General features: G+C 37.3%; 1 protein-coding gene across 1 annotated transcript in view; it reads right to left on the bottom strand.

The window, feature by feature from the left end:
- LOC306844848 (receptor-type tyrosine-protein phosphatase F-like) overlaps window positions 1-16,138 on the bottom strand; it is a 183,250-nt gene that overhangs the window by 143,380 nt on the left and 23,732 nt on the right. Inside the window, exon 2 of the mRNA XM_079377260.1 lies at window positions 10,361-10,531. Within this exon, the coding sequence (XP_079233386.1) occupies window positions 10,361-10,451 (91 nt within the window). The 5' untranslated portion in view covers window positions 10,452-10,531. The remainder of the gene's footprint in view (window positions 1-10,360; window positions 10,532-16,138) is intronic.

Here is a 16,138-nt window from a genome sequence, read left to right as displayed (position 1 = left end):
AGGAAGTCAGTCTCCTGCCCTCTGTCCCTAAACATCAAGCAGCTCAACATCGATCGAAACACAGCAGCCCAGCCATTTATTCTCATTAATTATGGATGCACGGCTTACCTCCAGTCAAGCTCTCGCTTCATGTCTGCAAAACAGAATCTGAACTGAGGACATGTTAATATGCCCAACACCAGTCCTGCTGATGCGGAGGAGAAATAGACAATGTTTGTTCAGACACATTGTACTCTTTTTGATGTTGTTGTTTGTGACGCTGTCTAATAGGAAGAACTTAGTCAACATAAACTCCTTGGCATCTCTGTGCTTGAATGCTAGATGCATGCAGCATCCACAGCTTGCACTAGACAGGTTATTTTCTAAAATAAAGTGCATGGATAAGACTACAACCCTCCATGCACACCTTGGCAACAGAATCACATTGGCAAGTACGTTTTTTTAGTTGTGAAAATATATCTGAGCTAAACTTATGTTCAGCTTCTAACTGGTGAGTGAAATCAAACAATTTATTATCCAATGCTAAAGACAGACATTATTTAGTCGCCTAGCATTAAAATTTTGTCGCATTTGTGAGTCATTTACTTGCATTGTAGAGTGTTGTACAACATTGAAACAATGTTCACTGACAAACGGACAGCAAATTCAACAAATAATTTCAAAGTAATGGCAAGTAACAGATTGAATTAAACTTAGATTTTGAAGCAGTGTAATTTTTTAAACGTATAACAAAAAGCATTAATAAAGCAAATAGGATTCAGCTGGATTTTGTGGTAAGCATTTGCCCTCAATGAGCTGATCTGAGTAGGTCAAGCCAATCTTTAGAGTGAAACTCAGCGTTTATAAACAAAGCTCATAATGTGACCTCTTACATTACAAGTGGTTTGAATATTCTGTCAGAAGCAGTAAGGTGAGAAGGACACTAAACTCTCAAACTGAGTTAGTGAAACTCTAGCTTGAATGCCTGGCCTTTTTATTATTCAGGAGAAGAGAGGAGAGGAGTGAGATAAAGAAAGAGAAATTGCTTCTCTTTTATTCCCCATTGGGCGGTGCATTACAGTAATGGCTCTGTCTAAATAGCAATAGAGAGGCAGAATGGTGCCCCCATTATCAACACCATGACCAATTCCTCTCTCTCTCACTCTCACTGAGGTGAGTTAGCGGGGGTGGTCTTGTGCGGCCTTGTGCGATCATTGTGAAGATTGTTCAATAAACGGTGAGTGAAACGCCTACATGAGCAGAGAAACTCTGAAAGTGATTATACGGCAGCAATCAGCATAACGTCTCACGTTTGAGGCTCTGTCTCGACTAATAAACTCATTCATCGCTCCGAGAAGTATGAATCAGAAAATGAGCTTTTTGATGACAATTTAATTGCCTTTCAAAAGAGCCGAAGTTATTTAAAAGAAACTGAACAATTGGGTCTTGGTAGTGTGATTTCTGTAACTATTCACATGAGGAAAGTTTGCTATAAATGGATTTGAAGTTTGTCACACATGTTAATGTGTATTATAGAATGCACATCACCATCTCAAAGCAACCAAGTCCCAAAGATCGTTTCTATTTCTCCATCTTCCTTTTACTGAGACTAAATGAATGATGACTAAATCAAAGCAGGTTTCCTCTTAGATGTGAGTCCTTTTCCCGTGAAAGCTTTTAACCACACTTCACATGTTTTCAAAGTGCAGGATTTGGGATGAAACATCTTTGTGTGCAACCAAAGACAGAGAAAACCTTTTGAATGAGCATGCGAACATGCACAAAAAGAACATGCACAAAAAGAAGCTTGATTTTTACATTTTCTGTGCTTTTATCACATTTAAAAGGAGCTTGCCTCTGCAGTTGTTGAGACTACAATGCTAGAGAGGTGATATGTCATCAAATAATTGAGTTTATTTTATTATAAATTTAAATGATAAATTATATATTTTAATGAAATCTTAACCATAAAATTGCTCCTAAAAACTGCAGTGCTGTTTGTGATGAAGTGTGTGTCTGGCAATTGGCTGTGATTTAGGTTACAGTGCCGTAAACACTGCTAGTAGCAGTATACAGGCAGAAAGGGATAAAATGTCATGATGAAATAGAGATCGAGAAGCCCAGGAACACACAGACACACACACACACACACACACACACACACACACAGAGTCAATCACTGCAGCAGTGTCATTGTCATTCAACACCCTGCTCTTGTCCTACAGGACCTTTCTCTCATTTGGGCTCAGATAACCAGGGTTTAATGGCATCTAGGCAGATAGCCAGATAGTCAAACGCTGTGTGAGCGGGGGGTGGGGGGTGGGGGGGCTACATTTCACAATGACAAATGACAAAAGTTTCAAACAAAGACGCTGCTTTTGGATTGAAAAGCTCTCATTAACGGTGCAGCAACACCGGATCAGTCATGCACATCGAGAGGAATCACTCACACAAACACAAAGGCACGGGAGCAGAGGTTTCACCAGCCGCAGAGGTGCACAAATTTTCTAAATGGCTGATGAAAAGAATATACTCTCCCAGTGTGATACTCTCCCACTATTCAGTTTTCTCTTGAATGATAACAGTGTGGAGAGCAAAAGCTCATCAAATGGACTCAAATGTTCATGAAACAGACCCCTGGGTAACAAGTCATTTATTTAGCTCAGGAAACTGAACAAATCATTTTATTAGTCAGATAAATACACTTGTTTTAAAATTGCATATTACCACACTACTCCTACTAGAGCTGCAGTATATCATTTATAAAGTATATTGTGCACAATATGCAAATGTTGCAAGCATGATGTGACTGATAACAATATTTATTGACATATTTATTTAAAATAGAAAACATTTGTTACAGTATAAGTCTTTACTATATTTACTATTCAAAAGTTTGTGGTTTTGAACAAAATTAATACTTTTATTCAACCAAAATATGGTAAATTGATAAAAAAAGTGATAGTATAGACTTATATTGTTTATTGTTATAACTTTTTGTTTTTATATGAGAATACTGTTTATTGAGCAGCAAATCCGCATTAGAACGATTTCTGAAGGATCATGTGACACTAAATAATGGAGAAATGATGCTGAAAATTCAGCTTTGATCACAGGAATAAAATACATTTTACAATATATTCAAATAGAAAATAATAATTTTTCACAATATTACAGTTTTATACTGTATTTTTGATCAAATAAATCCAACCCTGATGTGCAGAAGAGACTCCTTAAAAAACACTAAACATTTAAAAAATTGAACGGCAGTGTATATATTAGAAAAAAATCAATATTTGTAAACAGTCTACAATGCTCTCCCAAATGTATACAGATGCCTACAGTACAGTACAGTTCCTAAAAATTAATTCTATAGCATTAGATGAATTGTCTGTATATGCTCAAATTCCGCAGAATCTTTCATAATTTGCCTGTTTTTTTTTATCTGTTCATAATTTTTGCTCAATGTTTTTTAATTATCTGGCGTTTGATTTTTAGTGGATGTGCCCCAGCAGATTCATATCCTGTAGACAGTCTCTGTGTTTACAATGTCTCTTTGGTTACCTTCATTTTCAGGTTTATTTAGTGCTAGTAAAGTACACAGGATGATTAGTGTGCGTTCATGCACCATGAGATCTGGACAGAATGGAAAAATCCCAATGAGCTGGTGGAAAATTCTCATCAGCTCACATGGTCTGTTGTTTTGTTGTTGACAGGATATGGCAAATATAATTATCTGCTCTCATAAATCTGTTTTTAATGCACCTATATGTTCCTGGGTCAGTGCGAGTGGGCTGATGTGCGCTCAGGGAAAATGAACAGGTACAGAGGATACAGTGTGTGTGAGAGAGCAATACAGAGACAACCACAAACAGGCTTTGAAGTTCAGACATAGTCGAGTGTGAGAGCGATCAGGGCTCCAGAGACACTGCCCTATAGAAAAAAGCTGCAAAGAGAATACATACACACATACTGTATACTGTACTCTTCTCTCCAGTGTTCTCTAGTAGGGTTCTGGTCATTCTACCAGAAGATTATTTCATTGCTTGACACCATTTTAAAAACTATGCTATATTGATAATATAAATAAAAATATAGAAAATAACATAATTTATATTTATCATCTATCATATATATGACTATATATATTGCCTGCAATTACTAAACTGTGGAACTTCGACTCTTGCTGCTGATTTGAATGGCGATGCTTCCCGTTTTAAGTGTCATGATGGCCTTTTATTTTTAACCAGAAATGTGTGTGCTGCTTTTCTGAAGTTCATTTCAGTTTTCCGAGTCTTTTTCTTAATTGTGGTGAGATGCGTGAGGAAAAAATAAACGATCAGTTGTGGGACTATTCTGTCATAAATCGCATACCATTCATTTCTGAACTTTCTACTGTCCATAATTAATTAATTAATTATATCCCGATCTCAATAAAGTTTACACATGCTTTTAGCCCATGAACTGGATCTCGCTCAGGACATGCGCTGTCTGTGGAAGTTTGGCCAGGACCGCTTCCAGAAAAAATCACCGAGGAATTTTTGTCCCGTCCATTGTTTATCACTGATATTTCAAGAATTAATCCTGCATCATTCACGAAACTTCGCAGCATGTACGTGTCCGAAAAATGAAAGTTTCATTCAAATTCTGAATGGATTATAGCCTAGAAAACACACAAAGCCAGCTCCCTTTATTATCACTAAAATAATCAGTCAACAAAGTTCATCCCGATCTCACAAAGTTTCGTTATAATCAAGCTCTCTAAACTACACAATAAATCTCTTATTTACATCGCGTCTGCACTTACTTAGTCATGAGATGATTCACGAGCCTGCAAAACTCCGGCTCTTTCAGCGATGAGTGAATTCTGAAAACTCCAACGTTTCTGATTGGCCATTGGGTTGAAGAAATCAACAGATAGGTCTTTGATTGGCAACATTGCTCAACGCTGCAAAAACACTTTAGATAGTATGATAGATCTTTTAATTGCTTTTGCTTTCGTTTGAGTGTATTTAGCACAACCCTAATGTCGCCCATGTATATAAATATATATAATTGTAATAGTTGTACAAAAAGTATTTAAAAAAATAAATAAAATAAAAATGTGTAAAATATTTTATAATTTATATTTAAAAAATAATAAATATTTAAAATAATTCATCACACCTTGGGTCAGTTAAATAATATTAACAGATACAACTTTTGATTTTAATAATGTATAACTAACACTAATATGAACTAACACTAACTAACACTAATATGAACAAGATGTTAACAAATGTAACCTTATTGTAAAGTGTTACCGATATAATAATAATCATCAAATTTTTTCTTTTTATGGATTATAATTTTCATAATAAATGCACACCAATATTATTTGTCATGACTGGTTTATATTCAGTTTATATTGATGCTGAATTAATTCAAGTTTGTGTACTAAGTGTAATTAAGTTTAGTACTTAGAATGAATGTACAGGTACTTTTGACACGCTTGCTAGCTAATAAGTTGCAAATGAGTCTGATCAGCACAAAGGTAAACACAGGGATAATTACACTAATTTCATTTACAGCAATTTATGAACACTCATAAATCAAAATTGTATCTTAGATGATGACCATCATTTGCTGTGTCACCGTCAATAAAACCTTCTGCAAAATCGCACCATAGGTCAATAATTAAATTGTTTTTTTGTTTTTTTTAGGGGTCCCTTAACTCTAATGAGGGGTCTTCATTATGACATTTACATTTAGTCATTTGGCAGACGCTTTTATCCAAAGCAACTTACAATTGGGGAATACAAAAAGCGATTAATCTTGAAGAGGCAATCAGACAGAGGAAGTGCTCGTAACACCAAGTCTCAGTCATTGTTCAAATAAGTACAAGCTAGTAAGCGGAGAGAAAGAGAAACTTTTTTTTGAGTTTAGGATGAAGTCAAGTAGTGCCGAAAGAGATGAGTTTTCAGTTGTTGCTTGAAGATTGCCAGGGATCCGGCGTTCCGGATAGGGGTGGGAAGATCATTCCACCAGCCAGGAATGGTGAACGAGAATGTTCTGGAGAGTGATTTTGAGCCTCTTCTGTGATGGTACCACAAGGCGTCGCTCACTAGCAGATCTCAGACTTCTGGAGGGGATGTAGGTTCGTAATAGTGAGTGGAAGTAGGAGGGTGCTGAGCCTGTGGTCATTCTGTACGCAAGCATCAGTGTCTTGAACTGGATGCGAGCTGCCACTGGTAGCCAGTGCAAGGAGATGAAGAGAGGTGTAACATGGGCTCTTTTGGGCTCGTTGAAGATCAGTCGTGCCGCTGCATTCTGAATCATTTGTAGAGAGCACCTCTCTCTGATGGAGAAGGCTTGCTGAGGCACACAGGCCTGCAGCATGTGCAGTGTTACTGGCGATGGATTTGAAGACTGACTCAGGCAGTGACTCCTGCTGTGTTTGTGTAGGTGTTCTCATCCTTCTATTGACGGAAACACTCTCATCCATTAAGACAGCAAAGCTGAGCTCCACAAGTGCTGTAACAGATACAGTCTGTCTGTTCAGCCTACAGTCACTTTATCTACCTGCTTATAACGTACAATAAGCTCCCATTCAACAAAGTCAAGCTCCTCGGATTACTTTCCATTCTAGAGTACATTCCACACTCTTAAAGGCTCGGAAATCACAAATGCTAATAGTTCAATGGCTATGAACTATGTCCAAGATGATTAAAAGAAAAATTTTAGATTTTTATTTTTATATATACTTTTATATATAGGTTTCAAGAATTTATTGGAAATGCAATCTTTGCATTCATGTTGGTTAGATTTTTCATCACAAAACCATTTTTTATATATTTTTTTCAATGACATAAAAATGTCATATGGTGGACACAAAGTAGGCTGCTTCTATACTTCATAAGTAAAGATAAATAAATATATATAAACATTTTTACAGTGTATGTGGATACAGCTTTGTATTCATTTTATTAATTTCTTCTCCACCTTCTTCTTCCATGTTGTCAAGTGCGCTACACCTCTGGCTGTATGCAAACAAAGAAGTGCATCTTTATTGGTTCCAGTTCTGTAAATGATGATGCATGAGCTCTCGCCATTGAGCAGAACACTTAACCTCAGGTTACTCCAGAGGGATTTGTCTTGAAATAAGTGAACAATAAGTCACTTTGAATAAAAGAGACCGTCAGATTAGCAATTAGGAGCCCCCTCACCTCAAGCCTGACCTGAGCTCAGAGACTCAAGGGAGTCACCACACAAACACTCACAGCTGAACCAGCCAAACATCCGCTTCAGCAGCACAGGTTCAAATGAGATTGATTATTCAAATCAGTTCAGATTCGATTAAGAAGGGCTTTGTCTGAATGAATGCATTAGAGGCACTCCGGTGCTCGAGGGGTTAAAAAGGTCTGTGTAACAAGATTTCACAAAATCTGTTTAGATTTCAGCCTGTGTGTGTGTGTGTGTGTGTGTGTGTGTGTGTCTAAAGAGAGCTCAGGGGTCAGACAACAACCCATTTTTAACTGTCTAGTGTATATTGGTGTCCAGTTTAATTGACGCAGATGTGAATGGATTTTCTGGATAAACTTTGATAGTCTTTCCATCAGCAGCACTCCCATCAATCTCTCTCTCACACACACACATAAATAAACACAATTTTGAGTGTCAGAGTTACACCGTATGAAGTCTAATGTATTATGAAGTCTTATGTATTTATGTTGGTTTCAAAATGTTGAAAAACTTATGCCATTTTAAGAAAAGTTTTAATTTATTGACTAAATCAGGTTAAGAATAATAACATTTTCATTTATAATTTATATTTTTGCAAGGTAAAAAAAAAATACAAAATTAAAAAATATATATATATATATATAAAACATGAATTATTAACACACACACACACTTTTCAGGAAATTGAAAAACACTATTTTATTTTTTAATTAAACATTGCATTTTCAGACATAGGGTACAACGGGGCTAAATGCCCACCGTAAGAAAAAATGTGCTATTCACTGCGCCTAAAATGTATAATTGCAGAAAAAATATGTTGCATTGAACATTAATGGAGCAACAGATTTTGTGTGATAGTCCGTTTTTGAGGGAGAGACGGAGGATTCAGGCAAAGCATAAAGAAAAGGAGCAGGATGGTTTGTCCTTCCTTTAATTAGCTGCATGTGGCTTTAGCAATATCTGTGTGAATGTAAGAAGTGATTTCCTTTACGAGGACTTTCCCTCTGCGACCACCAGCATTAATCTCATACTGGAATTAGCATAAAAGCAGCTCTGCAACATGGATTCAGCACAGAATCAATCAGAGGACGAGCAGCTCTATAAGTCCCAGCGCTGCTGAAATTGCATGCTGAAGTTGCACCATATTTTCTCTCATAAATAAAACATGGTGATTTTGTACTCTGTGCTTAAAGTCTTCAAGACTACGTCCTACGCAAGTCTGCGAGGAGGCTCGAAAGGAAAGTGTGAGAGGGGAAAACCAAAAATCTATTGAGTGGATCACAATGTGAACACAAGCTGGTCCAACTGCTGGTGGAAGGACTTCATACTGAGAGGAGAGAGAGACCGTGAGAGCCAGAGATTATAAGAGTGAGAAAACCGATGCATTCACCTGAAAAACCTGCTAAAGGCTTTCCTCACCCCTGCATGAGAGCACAGGGCTCCATCAGCGTGAAGAGCAAAGCAGAGCAGAGGGCAACTTCAGAAACATTGGCCATCTTCCCCATCTACAGGACTCACAAAAACATTCGGCATCTGAGTCACAAACACCAACAGGTGCTGTAATTCATTTTACAATGCCAACATAAAATTACCCAGCATTACAATGATTTTAACCCACTTTTATGTTTCCTAAACATGTGCCATGACTCAGGATTATGAGACCGCTGAGACAAAACATTTAAACTGCATATCTGATTTCAAATTAAGCCATAAAAGTGGCATTAGAGTTTGATGTTTGATTTGCTTCAATGAATTGGTTCAAAACTCGAATCAGCATTTCACTTGTATCATCAATCACAAATGTTCACAAATGGACTTTTTATATAATAAATATACTTGGGTAAATATCACTGTTTATACTATGTATTGGGGAATAAAAAATACACATACAGTAATTATTCCTTGCATTCAAACCGCTGTAGATTATTTTATTATTCTGATTATTTTAACTATATTTTACTTAATTCATCAAATATTTTGGATTTATTTGTCCACAATAACTTATAAAATTATTTCAAAATATTATTTTATGCAATAAATATCAGATTTTTATTTCAAAGCAAATACTATAAGGCTGAATACTGTCAAATCCTCAACATTTTCAAAGTATTTATTACCTTAGATACAGTAAAAAGTGATATTGTGAATATTATTATATAATTTCAAATAATTGATTTCTATTAATATTTATGGCCAACCTGTTCCAGACATTTTACACCATCTATTCCAAAACGATCTGAATAAAAGACCACAGCCAATATTTAACTTAACCTTGCTGCAAAACAAACACGCTACATGTAACTAGGTCAACCTTCCAGAAGATAGTAAGACGTAAATATTTTTCTCAAGGTACACAACTAAAATTCCATAAAAGGTGAGTCCTAGTTTGGGAATGGTAGCGGTAAGTAAATGATTAATGCTGCTGGTATTACTGCACCATAAAGATCAGCAGTGGTAATAAGTGACCAGACTTTGGTGTTCTTATTGTTTTTATTGGCCTCAGGGTTCAGGGACATGACATAATGCCTGTGACTCTCATAGTGCTGCACAAACACACTCTTATCAATTCTGATCTACGGCTGGAGTAAACACAGCTATTTGATTTAGCAAAAATACTTGCTGAGATCTTTCTCAAGGGACTCTAACGCTTCAGGATCCGAATCTTTCAATGATGACAGCAACAATTTCCCCAACAAAAAAGCAAACCAGCAGGTCTCATATTTTTAGACTTATTAATTTAGCCCTTTAAAAGCTGGATAAATGTGACGCGAAGCATGTAGTGTTCATTAAGACCTGCGCGGGTCCCTCGAGACAAACAAGATCGATGTGAGCCTGAAAGATCCTCCCGCGTACGCTATTACACAAACAACACGACGGTGATTGCATCCAACATCTCAAATGCCTCTGACATCCATATTTCCTCATCTCATTTTTTCATAGCGCTAACCAGAATTCCCTCAATTTATTTTAAAGAAAATAACACTTGACAACCGGTGTGATGTAAAAAGACAGCTACTTTAAGAAAGAAGGTTGTGTTTGTTTTGTAAACGGCATGATATTCCCGTTCCTACGCACTTGAGTTTTTAGATCAGAGATGTACAGAATGGCAGTCATGAACTGATAGAAGAGATTAGTGTATATTTTTAAGTGTGCTACTCACTGTCTGCGTGGATTGGCACCGCCAGGCAGAGCAGCAGCAGGAGGGACGTGGCTCTGCCGCGAAGAGAGGCCTGTTGGGTATGTGGCACCATGATTCGTGGATGGCACTCACCGCAGGGGTTCCTAAACTCCTGCTGGATCACTACACGCTCACGCTACCATTTAGTGAGACCTGACGGGGGACACAAAGGAGAATGACATCAGAAAGACGCAATGCAAACAGCACATTCAAATCCTCAAACATGACATCACCACATTCCAAGACATGAGCTCATTAACATTCCAAGAGCATTACATCACATTCCCGTAATTCTGTATGATCATCTCGTCAATTAAAGCAATAGGAGAATGACATCATGAAGCATTATGATAATGTATGCAATCAAACATTACATCATCACATTCCAAAACATTACAGCATTACAAACTCGGCTTAAATATTTCATAAGAAGTCTTCTGAAGTCATATGATAGCTTTTGTGAGGAACAGTGCCAAAACATGAAGTCATTGTTAACTGAAAATCATTATTTACTGCGAAAGCTCATGCAGAGGGGTAGATTTTCCTTCAATTATTACAGAAACACACAAACGTTTCAAAAGAGTGTATTTTGAACCCATTTTAAACCTAATTAAACTTTGCTTCATCACTGAATCTAATGATAGCTTGCAGTTCAGTTCAGAGTGCAGAGATGCTGATTCAGTAACCGCTCTGATGAATTCAGTTTTCTCAGCTTGATTCTTCAAAATGGTAACCAGCACTAACTATTCATTAAAAGAATCATCTCATAGGTATAGACTGCTCTGGAATCAAACTACACTTGTTGTATGTTTCTGATTCCCTAAATAGAACTGGTTCATAAGTGTCATTTGTTCATGAATCAGATTACACTGGTCAACACTGGGCATATGTCCGTGTTCCACCTCCAAGGAAAACTCAATAGGAAGTAAAAAAATTTACATAATTTTTTTTTAATGCATAACATTCAACAAAGACTGCAAACTCACATTCACAACTTAAATCTGATTTATTTGACTAAAATATAATATAAAATAGAAATATTAGATAAAACAACATATGCAAAATGTATAGAAAAAATTGCTAAAATTAAAAGTGAAATAAAAATAAAGCATAAAAATATATTTTAAAAAAGAAAAAAAATGACAAAAGTCCACAACACATTACTAAAACTTTAGAAAAAAAAAATCAAAATTAAAAGCAAATTCAAAATATTAATAATAAATACAATAGTACTACAGGTAAAAATTAGGGCCGGGACTCGATTAAAAAAATTAATCTAATTAATTAGAGGCTTTGTAATTAATTAATCGAAATTAATCACATTTTAATCGCATATAAATATTTGACCTGAGAACAGTGAAAAGTAAGTTTTTTTATATGGATTTTTAAATTTCCCATCCACAGGGCCAACCAAAGCGGTCTCAACAGCTTCTTTGTCCATGTTCACTGTGGTTTGTTTTTGGCTGTTTCTCAATATGCGTTCTTCAGCGATCTTGCGTCCTTGTGTTCTCGTTCTACGTCATCATTAACCGTCGAAGTTCAGTTCCAATTCTCAAGAACGCAAGTACAGAGGATGCATGAAAGTGCCCGGATATGTTCTTGAAACTGAGGATGCATCGAGTGCAGACTTGAGAGAATCGAGCCGTTAGAAATCCCAGAAAACGCTGTGGGTGGCCGGTGTACGGAAGCCTGTAAGATTTAAAGTCGCTCTCACAAATACTTAACGGCTCTTCAAGTTGAAAGTAAACATTTATCGTTTTGTTTTGGTTAATTTTAATAAAGTTATAAGACCCGGAGAAAGTCTGCATTTTTATTGGCATATTAAAATGAATCTTAACAGTAAAACATATAACGCTGTAAAATAAAACAATACACTTATATGAAAGTAATATCTATAGGCTAATAGTATGAAATGTTTTAATAAGTTATGACATTTTGTAATATTTATTGTTCATTGGCCGCTGCTTATGCTGAGACTATGCGGTCAGTTAAGCAAGAACGCAGTACATCTCAGTTCTCATAAATGTGCGTTCTGTGTTCTCGCGTCCTTCCGAGTTCGTTCTTCCAAGGAAGCTTGGCAAGACCGGTCTCCACAAGAACGCAAGTCCGTTTCATTTAGCCTATTGAGAAACAGAACGCTAGTTGGTGCTCCAGTATAATCGGTCCGCCGAAACTCATCCAGTGAGAAACGTTCCGCGGTGCAAAAATAAGTGCGATTAAAATGCGTTAAAAAAATTTAACGCGTTATTTTTGTGTAATTAATTAATCTAAATTAACGCGTTAAAGTCCCGGCCCTAGTAAAAATACTACATTACTGAATAAAAAGACAGAACCCAGGGAAAATATGATTTATTTCAATATGGCGCAAAGGATTCATTTAAGGATTTATTTCTCTGGCATTATTGGTCAGCAGGGGAACATACAGAGCTTTTGCACTGATCGATTCCTTTAACACGGTGACATCATGGACACAAGGAATGATGTCACTGTGTTAATTTAATAAAGTGGTTTTAAACACAAGCAAATGAGCTCCAGCCACAATGAGTCCCTCGTGTGTGTTTCAATGACCACAGACACCTCTGGCCTTTGGAGGACACACGCGTCGCGCCGGGTTCACGCTGAGTGCGTGTGTCTAGGGGTTTGTGTGTGTTAACTGTATCTTTCCAATGAAGCCACCCCATGCACACACTCACTCACTCATGATTAAGATGATGCATTCATTTATTAACCAGAAGTGCACATCATGTAATTGGCTGGACCCGGGCTAATTAATCATGCTCACACAAAGCAGACATCTGCTATCCAACACACCCCCTCTGCAACAGAGAAAATAATCACGGAAACACCACAGAAAGAGACGCCCGTAGACCAGCACTAATTACACCGCCACAGCAGCAGGAAAGTTTGGAGCCGCTGGCGTTCGGCAAACAGCTTCCACCCTCAAACGCCGTTTGATCGGGAGTTGAAGGTGCGCTTCCACATTCCTGCAGGCTGAGCAGACGGAAACATCTCTCCGTCTCCGAGCGCTCCATTTCTCCCTCTTATTAATGAAATCATGAGTCTGGAACAGAACCGCTGAGCTGACAGAGTCACTGTCACTGCATTAAACTGCGAGCATTTAGGGACATGCACACACAAACAATGCAGCGCGTGATGCTCGGCACACACAAGCCTCTCTGCTTCAGCACACGCTGTAATTACAGCAGGCTGCTCCCCACCGTCTCTGCCTTTCCAAAGAAAACACAGACTCTGCTTCTGAGTGGATGCTACAATTGCGCCAGCCAAGCGTCTCCGGCTTGCCCAACCTGCAGGCTCTCCTGAACATTCCTACAGGAAGAGCATGCTGGGAAAACAAAGCGTGGCCTGAACGCGGCCTGCATTTCTAAAGACCCCAGTCGCTTCTGCTGAAAGACAAATGATACGAGCAGCCAGCTAGACTCTCCACGATGACAAGTGTGTTTAGAAGGGGCAAAGGTCAGGCCGAATTTCTCAGGACATGACTGCACAGGAATTGCACAGTAGGGATGCAGTGATTCAACAGCACACGTCGCACACTTCAGTCATTGCTCTGATCTGAATTAATGAGTTGCGTGTGACTGGTATATAAATAATGTGAAATATATTTAATTAAAAATAGTCTAAAACTAAGAAATAATAAAGGTTCTCCTGACTGTTTTACACTAAACAAAGGACAAATGTTCAATTATAATAAAATTATATTAAAATATTATATATTATTCAATATTAAATTATAATAAATATAATAATAAAATAAAGTTGATGTTTTTTCATCTAGTAGCCAAGGCAACTTTTCTCATTTTTATCCTCATTTTACTCATTATTATTTATTAAAAAAACAACAACAAAAGAAACACTGAAATAAAAATAACATTCATACTGAGAAAACTAATAAAACAGACAACTACATTACTAAAGCTTTAACTACAATTAAAATGAAAGCAAAACAAAAAATTAAAACTAATTCAAAACATTCACAAAAACAAATAGTATCTCAGTGATGCTAAAAACAAATACAGTACAAATACAGTATGTTTAACTAAAGACACAATGAATCATTGAATTTTGAATAGATTCACTGAAATGATTCATTTGAACTGAATCAAAGAAATGAATCAAACTAACTAACTCAAATTCCATTTTTGCTATTTAACATTTGACAACATTACATTTTATGTCTTGTTTCCCCTTATACTAGCAAGCTGTGAGACAAGGAGGGAACTTAAAATTAATGACTCATTACATGCATGGCCAAATAAAAATGCATTAAAATTACTGTTACACTTACAATGTTGCTTACTTTTATTGACAATAAAATCATTGTCGTGGCTACAATGGCCGCTACAGGTTGCACTGACTTTCTCTAGCATAAATGCTGATCAGTTCTGCATAATTTTGCCATAATTCCAGGCCCAACATGATGTTACTTATTTGCTGGAGTGTTTGATAGTCTGATAGCGGAAAAGAGCACTTGCTTTATTACTTCTGGATTAATAGATAATCTATCATAATCCCAGAGGAGAAATTGGTTGCTAGAGATTTCCTCGACAGAAAACCCTTCAACACGGGCCAGAGCAGTGGTAATATCTGACGTACATTTAGAAAATCAATGCTCTTTGAATATTAATAAAGAGCTACACTTAAGTTCATCAGTCTGATGCATATGTACTTCCCTAAACAGGATTGCCATTTAAAAAGCACATTTCTTGCCAGATATTCAATTAAGCAAATGAAATCAGGCAAATGAGCGGAGAGGGCGGCAGTTCGGAGAGCTCGTTTATTGTGCTGCTCATTTAATCACATCAATATTGTTACAAAGAGTGCCACTATTATCTATCCATGCCATTTTTATCCCTGAAATGGAGGTTAATATTCAAATGTCAAGATTCTTACGTGACTTTACATAAACTGAATGAGGCATTTCCTTGCAGAGTGAACGCAGGCGGAAAAAGAAGAAAATCTCACTGCGTTAACTAGAAAACGAATGTCTGATGAAAGATTTATTTAAACTCTAATACATACACTTGCTGCATGTGTTCAGTTTGACAGTATAATGTCTAAATGACCCAAATTAAATGAATCTGAATGTTTGGAGCTGACTGAAACAGATTTCCAAACTTAATTATAAATACCTGAAACTATAAATACTTTTCTTTCCTTTAAATGAACATGAAAGTGATGCTTCAAAAGCACATAGGACATTTGATTTTGGCATTTTGGTTCCGTTCCAAACCCAAGTGAAGCCGCTTAACAAGACCTCATACTGTATGCACACTTACAGGCTGTTTCCAACAAAAGGCAGTGAATTATGCTTTAAAAGATCTCATTTTGGCATTTTCAGCATCACCTGAATTCTTTTGCCGGTACTAAAGTGACATACTGCCAAGTATGGTGACCCATACTCGGAATTCGTGCTCTGCATTTAACCCATCCAACGTGCACACACACACACAGCAGTGAACACACACACACCGTGAACACACACCCGGAGCAGTGGGCAGCCATTTATGCTGCGGCGCCCGGGGAGCAGTTGGGGTTCGGTGCCTTGCTCAAGGGCACCTCAGTCGTGGTATTGAGGGTGGAGAGAGCGCTGGACATTTACTCCTCCCACCTACAATCCCTGCCGGCCCGAGACTCGAACCCACAACCTTTGGATTACGAGTCCGACTCTCTAACCATTAGGCCACGACTTCCCCAGACTTCCCCTAAAGTACAATACTGAAAAGTCACCATAAAAATAAT

This window comes from Barbus barbus (assembly GCF_936440315.1).
Source record: "Barbus barbus genome assembly, chromosome: 25".
Classification (NCBI taxonomy): domain Eukaryota; kingdom Metazoa; phylum Chordata; class Actinopteri; order Cypriniformes; family Cyprinidae; genus Barbus; species Barbus barbus.
The sequence above is the reverse complement of the archived record's forward strand: the minus strand, read 5'-3'. Positions and strand labels throughout refer to the sequence as shown.